The 15,199-nt window shown below is 37.8% G+C and overlaps 1 protein-coding gene across 1 annotated transcript in view; it reads right to left on the reverse strand.

Annotated features, from left to right (window-relative positions):
* SENP6 (SUMO1/sentrin specific peptidase 6) overlaps positions 1-15,199 on the reverse strand; it is a 94,896-nt gene that overhangs the window by 1,892 nt on the left and 77,805 nt on the right. Inside the window, 8 exon segments of the mRNA XM_009333235.1 lie at positions 1,560-1,710; positions 1,802-1,870; positions 4,200-4,288; positions 6,440-6,543; positions 9,590-9,886; positions 9,928-9,976; positions 9,978-10,023; positions 14,967-15,059. Of these exon segments, the coding sequence (XP_009331510.1) occupies positions 1,560-1,710; positions 1,802-1,870; positions 4,200-4,288; positions 6,440-6,543; positions 9,590-9,886; positions 9,928-9,976; positions 9,978-10,023; positions 14,967-15,059 (898 nt within the window).

Raw genomic sequence — 15,199 nt, forward strand, 5'->3', positions numbered from 1 at the left:
GGCGACAGCCGCGCCCCAGGCAGCCCCGCTAACCCGGCCCCCGCCCCAAACCGCCGAAGGGAAACGGGGGGCCACCGCATTTGGCAGGTCCGAGAGCCGTCCCTCGTGGGCCGAAGGGCGAAGCTGAACGGGAATGGTGTTGAGGGAGGGCTGAAAAACGACTTGCTGTGATAGCTGACAGGTATGCTCCTTATTACGCTACCTACCCTGTGAAATGAGCCCTGGTTTTAAAAAATACACGTCATGGTTTTAATCCTTATTTTATTAAAAAGAAGATACTTTAAATAAACCCACAAAGAAGAAAACGATGTACCTGCATAATCCACGAACATCAAATTAAGCACCCCTCCCCACATACTCCCCATTCAGTTTGTACAGCCGCTGAAAACAACGGGACTGTGCAATTTTTCAAATACATTAGCAGCTGAAATTATTGGTTCAGCAACTGTAAGACCGCCAGGTACTGTGCAGCCAGTACCGGTTCTCCTTTCCCGGTAGTGTTACGTCTGAGAATACCCTGTGATTTGCTATCTGACACATCTACGCGCCATCCCTGCTCCCTGGCAGACAGAGCTGCTGCACACTGCAAGACCAGGCAGGACAAGGGATTCATTCAGCCTGCTGTAATTCAGTAATGGACGCGCAAGAAGGAAGGGGCTGAGATTACTAAAACTTGATTGCTCCTCATATCCCCCACGTACAAAACGGGAAGCACTCGAGGATGGTTCTAAGCTCTCAAGAACTCACTGCTAAATCAAAAGCTTTGGGCTTTGATTTGCATGAATGCACTATGCTAAAGCCTTGCTGCTCTCATATAAAGTATGAATGAGGGCAGGGTGGAGGAACGGAGAAGAAACCACCGGCTTTCTCAGGACAGGTTAGTTACAGGAGAGTTTAGGAACAGTGCTCTAAAGTACTATGGACGGTAAAAAGAGTTAGTGTCCCATGCAGGCAACATCTCACTTGACCATCATTTCTCCTCCCAACCCAGACCTGAAGGCGCTCTACTTATGAAAGGAGCTGTAACTTGAAGGCCAAGACAGTTAGAGTAAGAAAGATTTTAACCAATTTCTTCAATGGAACGAAGATTTGGTATTTAGCTGTAACGATTCCACTTACATGTTTTAATGCAAGTTAAAAAAACTAGCTGTATCATATTAATGAGTTTATTCAGAGTCACACTTCTTAGGGAAAAAAGAACAAGCTCTTTGTACCATAACTTTAGTTTAGATTTTGAACTCAAATTTGAACTCCGTTTCTTACCGGGTAATTTTAATGGGTATGCATTGTAAGAACACAAAGGAAGACCCTAAATATATTTTCTTAACTTTCTCTCAGAAAATTCCATGGCTTCCGACTTCTGATACATATGTGCAACTAATAATTAGTTTATTTTCCAAAAAGAATTATTATGTATGTTAATGTATAAATTATTTATAATGCATAATCTAATGAATAAGAGCTACACTAGAGAGCCTTTTATCATTGTAATTTTAACAGCTCATATTTGATTCTTGCAGGAGACCCCAAAAAATAGTTACACAAACAGGTACACATACCTCAAAAAAGCTCTCCACATACTGCAATATGTACACTCCACAATCGCTGAAGTTGTTCTGTTGTGGCACTTTTGGGTTGGAACCTTTCATGACATCTTTGGAAAAGCTTCTTTTGTTGCCTTTCCTGACTTCCCATTCCACCTCTAAATATCTATGACAAAAGACCATGCAAATTAAAACTTTTTTTTCCCTTGCAGAATTTTGCCAAAAAACGCCCCCAAAAACCCAGATATGAAACTTACTCCCGTAGTGTTTTCACAACATTTGAGCGGGAAGGGCCTCTCAGTGAGTCCATAAGCAAAATGCAGGGCCTAAGAGAAAACACAATTTTTAGGTACACAGTATTTTACAGCTGTTTGGAAAGCACGATGTTACACAGCTAGCTAGCGATGAAATAATTTGTGGGGTGACCTTGAACAAAACCAGATCAATACTATAAAGTTTTGCCAGCGCTGCTATAATCCCCTAACTGGGATAGCTACATGCAAAGTTATCTTTACATTTAACCATACACTAAGTACAGAGAACTTCACAATGCACTTAGAAAACAGAGTCCTGTCAGACTGAAAGCATTTGTTACAGGCAAAAGCTAGTTGCCTAAAACCCCCTCAGGTGTCTAGTGCTCTTGTAGATGCACAAGGTATCGGGGACACTGGCAAGAGACTATAAAGTAAGGCACAGAACCCATAAACATCCTTCTGGAGTAGCAGCTGGAGGACAGACGGGACAGTCCACAGCACCTAAGAAAACACTGGGTATGCATGTTCTAGAAGTGATCCCAACCAACGAATCTGAAATCTACCTGATAGTTACCCACAAAACACACACATACTCTATTTGATAGACTTTAGAAAAAGAACGTATCCATAAACAAACATTTTCTTGAGAACCAGGTCTGCTTGAACACTCTCTTGCACACTACAGATGCTTACATCCTATCACTTGATCCAGAGGATATTACCTTTGCAGTAGCTATAAACCTAACAATCATATCAGCTGCCTTATATGCAACAGCTGGATTTATACATCAAAGCAAACTCACATCAGAGTTCAGAATCTCAGCATTAGATGTATTTTGAGGGACAAATAGGATGCAAATTACTTTTCACAAAGCTCTGCTTTCTCTTTTCTAACAATAACACACATGCATTCAGACAAGGCGTCCTTCATAGAAACGGCAAACTAGTAAATTCGGACAAAATATCTGCATGCATTTATGTATAGGTTTGCATTTATAAATTATTTTACATGTATGCATTTTTGTAGGCGTATGCATATAATCACTTGAATGATGTTTGCTTTTACTTATTTCTGATAAAAGAAAGTTATTATTTATATAAGCGATGCTCTTTAAAAATGCACAATCCAGTACTTGGGAGGGGAAGGGAAGAAGTGAAACTCTCTTCTAGGTAATTTTGTCACATAGAAGTAATATAAAAATATATTAATAGTAAAGTATTTAAGTGCCCTTTATGACTTTTGATACTTAAGTGTCAAAGATCTTACGAAATTTCATGTTTGGATTAAAATAATGTCTGGTGGAAAGTATTATGTACAAATAATCCACCATCAGAATGGGACAAATTTAGCCAAGCTATAATTAGAAGCTCATAAATATGCTTAAAACTCACAACACAGATGGATTTTTACTCCTTCAAGAAAATGTATTGATGGATTTTTACCCCTACATGAAAATGTATTAAGAACAATTCATACACATTCCATGTAATGTATAAATATATAATTTTATCCTGCACCATAAGAATGTATTGTGAAAGCCTTTACCTTTCTAGCAACCATTATATTCACAAAGAAGGAAATAAAAAAATGGATAAATAAATTGTGAAAAAATACAAATGAAATTGTGAAGACAGCAATACTAGTAACAATATTTCTAGGTTTGGAATCATGCATTTCTGTCACACCAAAATGCAAGCAACTGCAGTCAATGATTATTAATAAATAATTTCTGGGTTTCAGACACCAAAAAAAAATTTAAGAGTTTTAAAATACAAAACAGGTAAAAAAGCAAACAAAAAAATGTAACTGAACTTAGTATTGTGGAACATTCTTACTAGAGAAAAAAAGAATAATACTAAGAACAGAGAGAGAAAGAAAAAAGAATAATACTACGAACAGAAAGAGACAGTAAAGAGAAACAGCTAGAACACATTTAGATAAGAAAGGGGGCAGTTAAAAATTATTCCCATTTTTCTGTACTAATTTAGGTGGTGACAAAGGTTTTCTTTAGTATTAATTTAATTATTTTCATTTAAAGACTTTTTTTTTTTAAATATAGAAGGATACATTTAAACATGCTTCTACACCTTCTTTTTGTAGGTATCTAAGTGCAAGGTATCAAAGAACAGCCCTATTTGCAGAAACAATCTTCAATTGCCTGAAGCAGCACACAGGCTTAACAGAAACCCCAAAAGCTATTATTTCACTCATAGTTTCATTCATTAAATTTTCTGCTCACTGAAGATGATGATACTACAAAGTATAAAATTCTCTCTCAAACACTAGCAACATGCTGATTAAAGTGTTTGAAGACTGATGTATGACCACTTCCCATAATTACTGTCTTCTAAATTTCATAAACTTTTATGAAATTTCCATTTTAACTGTTTTAATACTTACTGTTTGCAGATAGTAGGCTTCAGGTGCCATTGTCCCATTTCTGAATTACAGTTATCATCTACAAGGCCACCATCATCACTACTGTCTTCCTACAGAGGCAACATGTTTACAGGTGTTTAAAAGCTAATAGTGTTTTTCAAACTGATGCAAAAGAAGTTATTGCTGTACTTACCATTTTTATTCAAGATCAATAACGTAAGTTTAATAAAGAAGTGATAGCATTAATCTGAAACCATTCATTGTTTGTAAAGTTTGCATTACCAACTTTTAGTCACACAAACTGGTTTCTCGAATCCATGCTGGAACGACATGGAGTGAATGGGGCTATTTATTTAATGACCGCTGAAACTACAAAAAAGCTGTAACTGACATTTTCAAAGCATTGCTGGCTTAAAAGAGGTGCATCTCCATTATTTAGTTATAATCCAAATTATCAGTACTTTCCCTTGCTAATGACTGCTAGAAACTTGCCTGGCGGTTTCATTATGTTAACTTCTAGATGAAATGAGACAAAGTCTGCAATGAACTCAGAAGTAAAATTTGATCCAGAATGCACCAACTTGGTTCTTAGGGCAAGGGAAATTGAACCGCCATGACATTATATATCATGGGTTGCAAAACCAGTCATGCCACAAACCTGGGAATATCCTTCAACCTTTTGATTTCAATATGGATTGCTATGAAGAATATGGAAGTTTTATGAACAAAACAACTAAGTTCTTGTATCTAAAAGTAACCCAATGATCCGTGGTTTCTTCTACTTGTGAACTTCTACTGAGTTCACTGTTACTACCACAGACCACTGCGTTATAGGGAGAGAGATGCTTTCCAAAAATGGTAGCTCCCATATCAGCATGATTTGTGAAATTTTTGGTGAGAAGTACATACACTTCCTTAACACGCAGGATCCTATGACTGAAATCCTCATGCTATGCCATGAAGATGCTATCCTATTAGAAACTACTGCCTAGTTCCCAATACACTTGTTTCTGTCGCAGCCTCAACTCCATTTGTGGCAGATGTGAAGGTGTACTCAGCCTGTCATGGTCTACCATTTCTATACTTGCTTTGCGCATTCTAGAAGACATCAGTGATGGCTTCAGCCTGAGTTAAGTTCTAAGCTACGCTGCAACCAGGGAACTCTGCATCTTTTGCTCCTCTCAAGGAACACAGCTGGCCATGTGCTTTCTTCCCTGCCTTCATGCCATGTACTTCAGATTGGAAAAACTCTACTACTCATTCTCCATCTTCAGGGAACTCTTAACTGCTACAAAATGTAAAGAAAGGCACTTTCATCAGCTGAGAATCACAGAATGTTTGGGCAAGTGGCATGACAGGAGGGGCGGGTTGAGTCTGTATGAAAAGCATAGTTAGGTTTCAACATAAACTGGAGTTTTTATATGTGTGCACACATATACATACTATTTGGAAGCCATCACAAAGAGCTGCAGACTTTGGAAAATAATTGTTTGTTAGGATTCGAAGGGAAAAATAGGTAATTCCTAGACTGTATATTTGATAGCCTCCGATTCTTTATTTTAGACAACTTGGAGTCATACATCTGGAACATGAGCAGGAAGGTCAATTAGGAAAAGTAAATGTGAGCTTGCTCACATTGAATTTGCACTGTAGAAGCAACAGGGCTATGGAAGAATGTCCTCATACCCAGTAGTGAGTCAGTAAAGGACATTTTAATGATCAGTCTTTCCACAGCTCTAAAATCTAAATGTCTTCCAATTTGAACAAGAACACTACTTGATTGTAAGTCCATGTTGTTTAAATCTGATTAGGAGAAGCACCAATAAAACAAAACAGCAGAGTAGCACCTACTTATAAATGTGTCTATGTCCAAGAAATGCAGCTGAAAGAAGAGTAACTTGTTCTTGGGTCTGGCAGATAAACATGGGGGTGGGGGAGATGAAAGATAGAAATGTGTTGACTTCCAGAGTTTCCACTAAAATCATTGTGTAGTATTGTCACTACGCAAAAGACTCACAAAATTAAATGCAGGATCAGTACAGCAGTTTCCTATTAAACAGTTTAATGAACGAATGTGCAATCCTCTCCTGTCAGCTAATTTGCAAATTTTTGTAGGTAACCAGTGCTTTGGATTTGACACTTGTAAAGATAACTAGCTTTAGATAATGCACATTTACAATGTGTATACAGCTTTTAAGCTGCCCATTCAAAATACAACACAACAGTTCACATTTCCCAAATAAAATTGCTAAATTCTTTACCTGGTTATCTTGGTCTTCAGAAAAATCTATAAGCTCATCTTCATTTAGTTTACTGCCATCAGCTGAGTCTTCACTATAGTTTAGCCTGATTTTGTGCAATCCATCTGTATCAATCACAGACAGCAGTATACTTAAACATCAAATACTACGTCATCATTGAAGACCAAACTCATTTTAAATACCTCAGATTTGCTCAGGATTGCTCACAATAACTGATACAGCTGACATAATATTTTATTCGTGCATATGAACAAAAGTGCAAAGATTCTTCTAAGTAAGACAACAGAAACTGTTCCTTATTCTGTGACATGCCTAAAAAAAAAAAAAAAATCTAAAGACCTAGATTAAAACCCACCATGAAATTACCCTGTAGTTCCATGAAGCCCTTACAACAGTATAAATTGGTACTGCTACCAAAAGGGGCAGTCTCATTTGGTCCCTAATATAACCACTTATTCCCATCCCCAGCTGGTTCCTTCCATAACACCAAATACATCTACACACAGTGGATCAGACTGAGAAAGTCACAAGCTTATTATTTTTTAACTTAAATCAGTTCCTTGATCAGATTCACTGTGCAGTTATGTGAAGACTTGTTCTGGTAAAAGGGAAAAGGCAGCTTGGGAATACACAGCTAGGGAGGGTAGAATGCAGGATCAGCTCTCCTGGGAGCAGCAGCTTAGAAATGCTTGTGAAACTTCACTGTTTGCTACAGAAAAGGAGTATCTGTAAATTCAGTCCCTACCTACCCTCTCTACATATTTAGTCACTTGGGAAACAGCATCAGAAGAAATAAAGAATAATGAATGTTATAGCTATGCTTGTGAAAGAAGGAGATACAGACAGCTACGGGCTCACTAGTCTTACTATACTACCATGCAAGACTTCAGAGCAGATTTTGAGGGGAAAAATAACAAACTATGCGGAAATAAGTGAAAAATGAATAACTCGTGCCAGCAAAACCCGAAATCTTCATAAGAAAACTTTTCCTAGAAAAGGGCTATATAATATATCTAAACAATCACAAAAATAAAAGCGCTGGTTATGGTGTCACTGGAGGACGTATTACTTATTAAAGAAAACCAGGATTTCTATAAGAACAGTAAATAGGGCAATGAACTAGCTAATGGAAAAAATGGAGACCACCTGCATTTGAGAATACTTCAACAGAGAAGTTGAAGTAACACTCTGGAAAGAGGTTACCAGTGGAGTTCCACAGGGACAAACCTGGGAATTAGTCTTGCGCAGTATCTTTGAAAAGACCTTAGCACAAGAAGTAGGCCATATACTAACATGACTTGTTGCTGACAGATTCCTAAAAAATAAAATTGGTATCAAGAAGAATCACATCTCATACAAGAACTGAGGAATAAAAAGGGGATTAGTTAAGTAATAAAAAAAATATATATTTTGGATGATTTCTTCAAAGTTATTTAGGTATCAACTCCTACTGATTTACAAGTCCAACACCAGGATTTAGTTTGAGATCAAGACATCTAAGTTTAGGCTCCCATGTATAGTAGACATCTAGGGTCTCACAATATTAAGTGGAGAGCATAATCAGAGCAGAGAGCTACTCAACTGAACAGCTACTCTGTGTCTGCTTTAGGGTGAGAAGACGAGGTTTCTTGGTTTCATTGACTATACTATCAAAGAGGCACCTGTTGTCTTTGGAGATATCCTAGGATATCCAGGTCATACATATGGATTTCACAGAGTCAAGACCCACACCCTTCTGGAGCAACAGCTGAAGGCTGGGCAGAAAACCCAAGGCCTACATGCCCATCTTCCATCTGGCTGAAATGGAAGTTCAGACACATAGCGCATCTAAATTTACCTGCCTAAACATATGCTTAATGTCAATCTCAAATTGAATCTCACCCTTAAACCAGGACTGTGACCTGTAAGAATGTCTGCATTAATGAAAGGGTGCATCATCTGCAATAGCTGAGCAAGAGAGTCTGAGTATTTCAGTCAGCCACAGAGTGACCATCAGCCACCAATACAATGCAGCCATAAAAAAAAGTAATCCTAGCAAAAACGTGTCATAAAGTACGTTCCAACTAATTATAGACAAGTAACAGGAGCAGCATCCAAGACACATGAGACCATATCATACAGCAGCAATATCATAAACAGTAACAATCGCATGTCAAATGAGAAACCAATTCAAACGAGAGCAGATCTTCACACACCCCCAACCCCCCTTCCCTAAGACCTTCTAGAAGTGACAATGTTCTCACAAATGAATAAATTTAGATTAGAAAGTAGTAGAGTGTATATACCCACAAAGATATGAAAGTTGTAATGGTCTGCAGTATACAGAGTAGGCCATAATTGATAATCTTTTCAGATCTTGTACTACAAGCTATGTAATTACTTCCTGTGTAAATTAAGTCAGTAGGAATACTATCAGTGACTAAAGTAAAAGTGTTTGCATGACCAGATGTTTTGTACGGTATGCCTCAGGGGGATCCCAACCTTGCAGTGAGCAGAGGAAACAATCTTTTCCTAATTCCTTCATCTGCCTTTAAAAGTAAGTCGTCTCCTTTGTTCACTTTGGTACAAATGCTGTTCCAGATCACTGAAACCAGTCTCCACATCAGCGATGCATGGAGAAAGCCTCTCTAAATGTAACACTGAGGTCATGTGAGAGAATTTTTAAATTATTATTTTCTTCTCAGTCTTTTTACATACTTTCTATTAAGACATTAAAGAACTTAATGGTGTTAAAGCAAAACCTCAAATGTGAGAAGCCACTGGAATTAAGGTTGCTCACAATCTTAATTCAGCTCCCCCATGCACATACATTATATGAGGATCCACGGTCAACTAATATTCTTTCCTTAACAGTTACAGTCTTGGGTGATATCTACAAAATGATTTTGTGTGAAAAAAGATCACACAACTGAAAAACTAATCTGATTTAGGAAAAGTGTTTTCTCTCCAGCCTTACGCCGTGAGAGTTACGTCAAGTGCCACAAAAACATTTTATATGCAATGGCTATAAATTACTTATATTGCAAGCACTCAAACTTCAGCCGCATACTAAACTTTCAAAGTATGAAGTTTACACAATTGCAGAAGTAGGAACAGATGTGAAATCTTCAAATTTTTCATTAAAATATGCATATTTTTACAATTACATACCCATAGACTGGCTAGCAGTTGTGAATTCACCCTGTATACCATTTTCATCCGGAGTCCTATGGTCAAGTTTATGGCATGCTGATTCCACAGTGTTAGGTTCTTCCACATCACTGTCTATTTGATTCAGTTTTTTGAAAGCACTTTTTCCCCTACAAGGACTTCTTCTACAACATGAAGACTCACTGTCCTCTGTTTCAGTGTTTGGGTCAATTAAAGCTGTATTATACTTTTTGGTCAATGTCTTCTTTGCTGTGGACTTGGAAGGCGAGTTTTGTGCATCTAACTCATTTGGCAAAGGAGATGGTGTGTTGCTCTCTCCATCTGAAGAGGAAGATTTTATCTGTGTTGTAGCATTTTCATGATAGTGAGGATTTGGTTCATATTTGGGTTTTTCTAGACCAGGAAAACAGATGACGGCCAAAAACCAGTGGGCACTGCAAAGGAAAAAATACATTAAAAATTAGCAATTACATTAATGCTCACAGTTAAACCTTAAGTTGGTAAAAAACAAACAAAACATTGAGTGCACGCACGCACACAAAAAACCAAGCCCTGTCCCCCACAGTTATCAAAGATAGATTGTAATAGCTGTTCACTTTTCTGAGCAGGTTTTACTCAAGCCTTCACAGTCTTCTCTAAAGGTAAGATCACTCCATGCAAGTAGTCACCAACAAATTCATTAATACGATGCAGTTAGTTGAAAACAGGTGCCATCTAGATATTTATTTCAATTTGCTCATACTTTATACATTCTTTTCCTTCTTTGAATTAAAGCTTATTTCTTTTTTAACATTTTCTTTATCACTGCATGAATTAGAGATTGTAGAGTTCATGTTCTATGGCTATATAAATTTTTCTTGTAGTTCAGCACTAGCAACACAAGTAGTCAGATCTAACGGTATAGCAGAATTGCACATATTCTTCCGTCTATGCGATCTTCCAATTGTATATGACACTTCACATTTTTAAAGAAATCTTGTCAACAGTGAATTAAAAAAGGGGAGAAAAGAGTGTTTGTAATGCCATCACAAAGACTCTGTTGTCCTCTTCACCCTTCACAGAACTGACATTCTAACCCTTTCAGGATCAAAAATAGTTATATCCCCCAACTCAAAGTAAGTTTTGCCCCAGTTTCCTCCTTATCTCCTTGCCTCTTCAGACTTCACTGACTTGCCACTCAGTCAGAAATGGAGCAGCAGCAAATTCAGGGATTGAGGCTTTGCAAGTAGATATCGACTGACCCGATTTAGAAATTTTCTGAAGGTTCTCTGATTCCCTACAGCAAATAACAAAACAGAACCTAGCTATGTATTATGCAGATGAAGCCACATTTCAATGTGTTTTAGAAAAAAGAAAAAGCAGTAGCTAAAAATGCATGTCTGACATATGAAAAAATTAATTACATGATTATGAAGCCTAAATTCCATCGAAACTCAATGGCAGTCGAAGTAAGTGACCTTCGAAAGCCGTATGTGTAGCATGGAGGCGTTTTGTCCTGAATGATTCACCACACCTAGTAAATGAATATATTAAGTATTGCCAAACCCTGGAATTTGTGTGCTCTATTAATATAAGCTTTATGTACCAATTATGTAGGTAGACTAGCAAATTAACCTGGATCTAAAAAGAAAATAGCCTGTAACTTTTAAAAGAACCTATTTCCATTGGAGACTTGAACAGAAAGGACTGTACTGCCAAGGGACACTGATGCAGTCATGGTTAAATCAGCCATATTGTTCTGAAGTTAATTCTCCCCTAGATTCATCCTGCCCACCTCCAGTTACTGCAGTTGGACAACTTGCTAGTTGATGAGCCCACATTCCCTAAGCTAGTAGTTATGAGAGAGTCTGGAAAGACTTTCTGGAAGTAGATACTGAAGTCCAGCAGCTCCAAAGCAATCATTTCTAGAATGTACTCTTAAACCAGATGCCAGAATAAATAGCTGTGTCCTAAAAGAAAAAAAAAGCATCATTCTAGACAGCACAGGAGAAGCGTTATCAGGAGCAACCATTAGCAGCATTCCTACAATGAGAGAGAAGCTCTCAAGTTTCCTCAAATGCTAGAATAACTTGTTTCACATACTACTTAATTCAAGACAAAAAAGCAAAAGCAGCTCTGAGATTGGTTCTCAACCAGACTAGTTTTGCCACAGATTAAGGTTTGAGACCTTTTCTAAGTAGTAATGAATGCAGATCTTCCATACCTTTGATCCGCTATTGTATCACATAGAGAAAGTTCTGTTTACAAGGACTAATTACCAGCATCAAACCAGGTGGCAAATTCCTGAAAAATACCTGCAGTGCTGCAATGCGTCAAGTTGCAAATACTGGGAGAGTCTAGACAACTCAAGGCTGTATGAGAGTTCTATGATCACGATCCATGAAGACAAGGAATAAACTGATGGAGAAGTGGGTGATGAAAGCCTTACTACGCTATGTTAGGTTGCGCATACAGATGTCCAGGCATAGGCATGTTGAAAAAATTCTGAAAACCAGGTTCTCCAACAACCACACAGAATGGCACATACTTTGCTCTCTATACACCACAGGCATTAACTGGCTCTCCCTCCTCACCACTGATTCTCTGTGCTCCTAGCGTTTTCACTAATCTCTTGAAGTTACGAGGCAATGCCACGATTACACACACCCCACCCCCACACCCCACCCCCAGACAACTAAACACCAAGTAGTTGGAAGTTATATTCTACTGAACATCCACCACCTAAACATCTCCATTCTTGCCAACACAAAGCATAACAGTCCTCATTTTGCAAGTGAGGAACAGGAGCAATGGGAAATTTGGGGAAATTACATAACACAGAAGAAGTCACACAAGGGAGTTTCTGAAAAAGCTGCAACTTAGTAAAGATGTTAGGTCCCAGCCCACAGCCTTCATCATAAGACGTGCATATCTGAAAGACTCACTGCAGATTAAGAAGCCAACTAATATACAAATCAGCACCACAAATATATAAAAATGTTGTATTTGGCACAAAAGCAAGGTTTCACAGTCCTATTAACAGAGAAAGTCCAGGAGCTATATATGTTGTAACACATTATATACACAGCTACAGAATGCCACCTGAGGCTGTAACTTACACAAACAGGATCTATACTGTACTTGCTAACCAGATCAGAAATCCTTCGAGTTAGTATTTTGCCATTAAAAGACAAAAATCAGCACTGATACTTGTTGTGTCTTTTGTCAGCAGTATGTTTAGTTCTAAAAATAAAACTTTCTGGTTCTGTATCAGAGAAGCTAAGAAGCAGTCAAAGTGGTACTGTAGTGAAGTTAATGAAAATAAAACAGGATTTACATGTCAATTCAACAAAAAGACAAGAGCTATATCAAAGTAAGAGAGATACTTGCAATAAAGTAACCAGCAAAACCGCAAAACATTTTTTGACTGTAAAAAGTAAGTTGACTCCAGTTCTCTGCTCTTGACCTATTTTGAAATGCAAGAATATATGGAAAAGAGCAGTCAAATATATAGTAACCCGGTAAAACCTGCTATTCTTCTGTGTCATATAAGGAAGGAGGAGACACTTAGCAAGTGACAGCTCTGCTGCCAGGATAGAGGCTTAGAAGCCTTCATACTTGCCCGTTTTTGAGTTCTTCCCCAGGTAGCCCCACAACCTCCTCTCTGTCCTGCGATACAAATCACTCATCACAGTGGGAGTATTTAGTTGTCGAGTCACTGATTCTTTCCTAAATATGTTAGCATCTCCCCCAAAAAAGTTTAGCTTTTTCTTTCTCAAAACCAAGTGTTGGGTTTCAGGGGACTGGGGAAGTGACATGTTTGAGGGGAGACAGAAGAGCAAGGTGCATCCAAGAAAAATACTAGCACCTAGTAACAATAAATTAAAAAAAAAAAAAAGAAATATGGAAGATCTAACTTATGCTTTCTTTGCCAGAAGGCAGGTCAAAAACAACAATAAAAAACAAACCAGCTCCCCCACCCCCCTGTCAAACTACCACTTTCTCATCTCCCTGGATACTTGTGGGTTTTTTCTGCTCTGCAATGTTCTTACTGTACGTATCAGGAAACCACTTTTGCAAATGAATGTCCTACTATCACCACTTACCAAGTTTCAGTTCACAGTGAAGGACAGTTCCAAAAAGTGTGAACAGGATCACTTCCAGATGAAAGATTCACACCAGGAGTACACTTTTCATGCTCTAATCACTACTGGACGAGTCCATGAGACCAAGCTAGTCCAAAGCAAAATCCCCAACCCACACACAGTGCGAACATCATGCCTTCAGTACAAACTGTTTTGTTATGCAAATTCACTCCTACTGAGCTGCACCACTTGCTAAGGCAGACGTTGCTTTAGTTGCTTAACCGTAAATGAACAAGACAGTGAAAACTACTATGTGCTAAGTTACTAGCAATACAACTAATTCTTGTAAAACCACAGAACTATTTCTCTTCATTTTCAGGTGACTTCTAAGTCACACTGGCTGGTATTTGCAGCATAATCAGTCTCATTTCTCCTATGCATAACCAATGTGGATGTGTGAATGACAGAGGCGGGAAAAGATAAGATTCAGAAATTCTCCTCCCACTGCACAATGGCACAGCGTCTAGACAAATTTCTCTGAAGAGCTTTTAATTAAAAAAACCCAAACTATTCTTTGAATTTTCGAAAGATCAGTTAGGTATGCCTATGATAAGTCAGTTACAATTCTCCTGTCTTTCTGTCCTTACTTCATTTATGCTTCTATTGTATATTTTTAAAAAGTAGTAGTTTAACTTTCCTAAATATTTTGGCTTAAGGACTGCTTAGATTCTTTTTGTGAAATGTAGAAATGTGTTTGTGACAACTTGCTCTGATCTTAAGGAAAGCAAGCATCATTACAAGTCCGTAACAACCATTAGAATGCTAACAGTCTGCTTCCTGACCCAGGAAAAATATCAGGACAAAAGGATATAAAGAAAAAGAATAAAGGTCCCAATACAGGGCAGTAGAGATTTTCCATTGCGTTTTCTTCCGATATGGGTTTATTGTAACTAAAAGATGATCTCATCTATACCAGAGATCTCATTAAAAGAAAAAGTAAGGGCTAAAAAAGGTAGATCCAAAAGTTATCAACCACAGCAGCTTAGAAGAAAGAACTCCAGAGAACCAGGTAAAAACCTACAAAAAGTACTCAGAAAGGTTCATTTTTGCTCAGACTTTCTATTGTCTGATATTTCTTATACTACAACAGTGCACTTAAAGGTTTTATTGTTATTATTTTGTTTTTATCACCTGGAAAAAGATGCTTATTCTCTTAATTTTTAACTTCAATTCACACTATAATATAACTTTCAATTTTAGAATTATGAAGCTTAAGCCTTTACAAAATGTGATAAAAAGGTATGTTTACTTACGCTTCATTAAGGGGAACAAAAATGAAATCTTTCTCAAAAATGTCAACATGCCGTGTCCACGTTTTTACTCGCCCATGTCGTTTTTGTTGTATTCTGCAAGAAGAAACCAACACATGATTTGTAGGGTGGCTTATTTTAACTGGAAGACTACTTTTCCAGATATTTTCACCTTAACAGCTTGAGACTTTCAAGGCATATTCTATGTTTGTTATAGGTCTGGATGCTTCCTAGAG

Source organism: Pygoscelis adeliae, unplaced genomic scaffold (genome assembly GCF_000699105.1).
Source record: "Pygoscelis adeliae isolate BGI_AS28 unplaced genomic scaffold, ASM69910v1 Scaffold57, whole genome shotgun sequence".
Lineage (NCBI taxonomy): Eukaryota > Metazoa > Chordata > Aves > Sphenisciformes > Spheniscidae > Pygoscelis > Pygoscelis adeliae.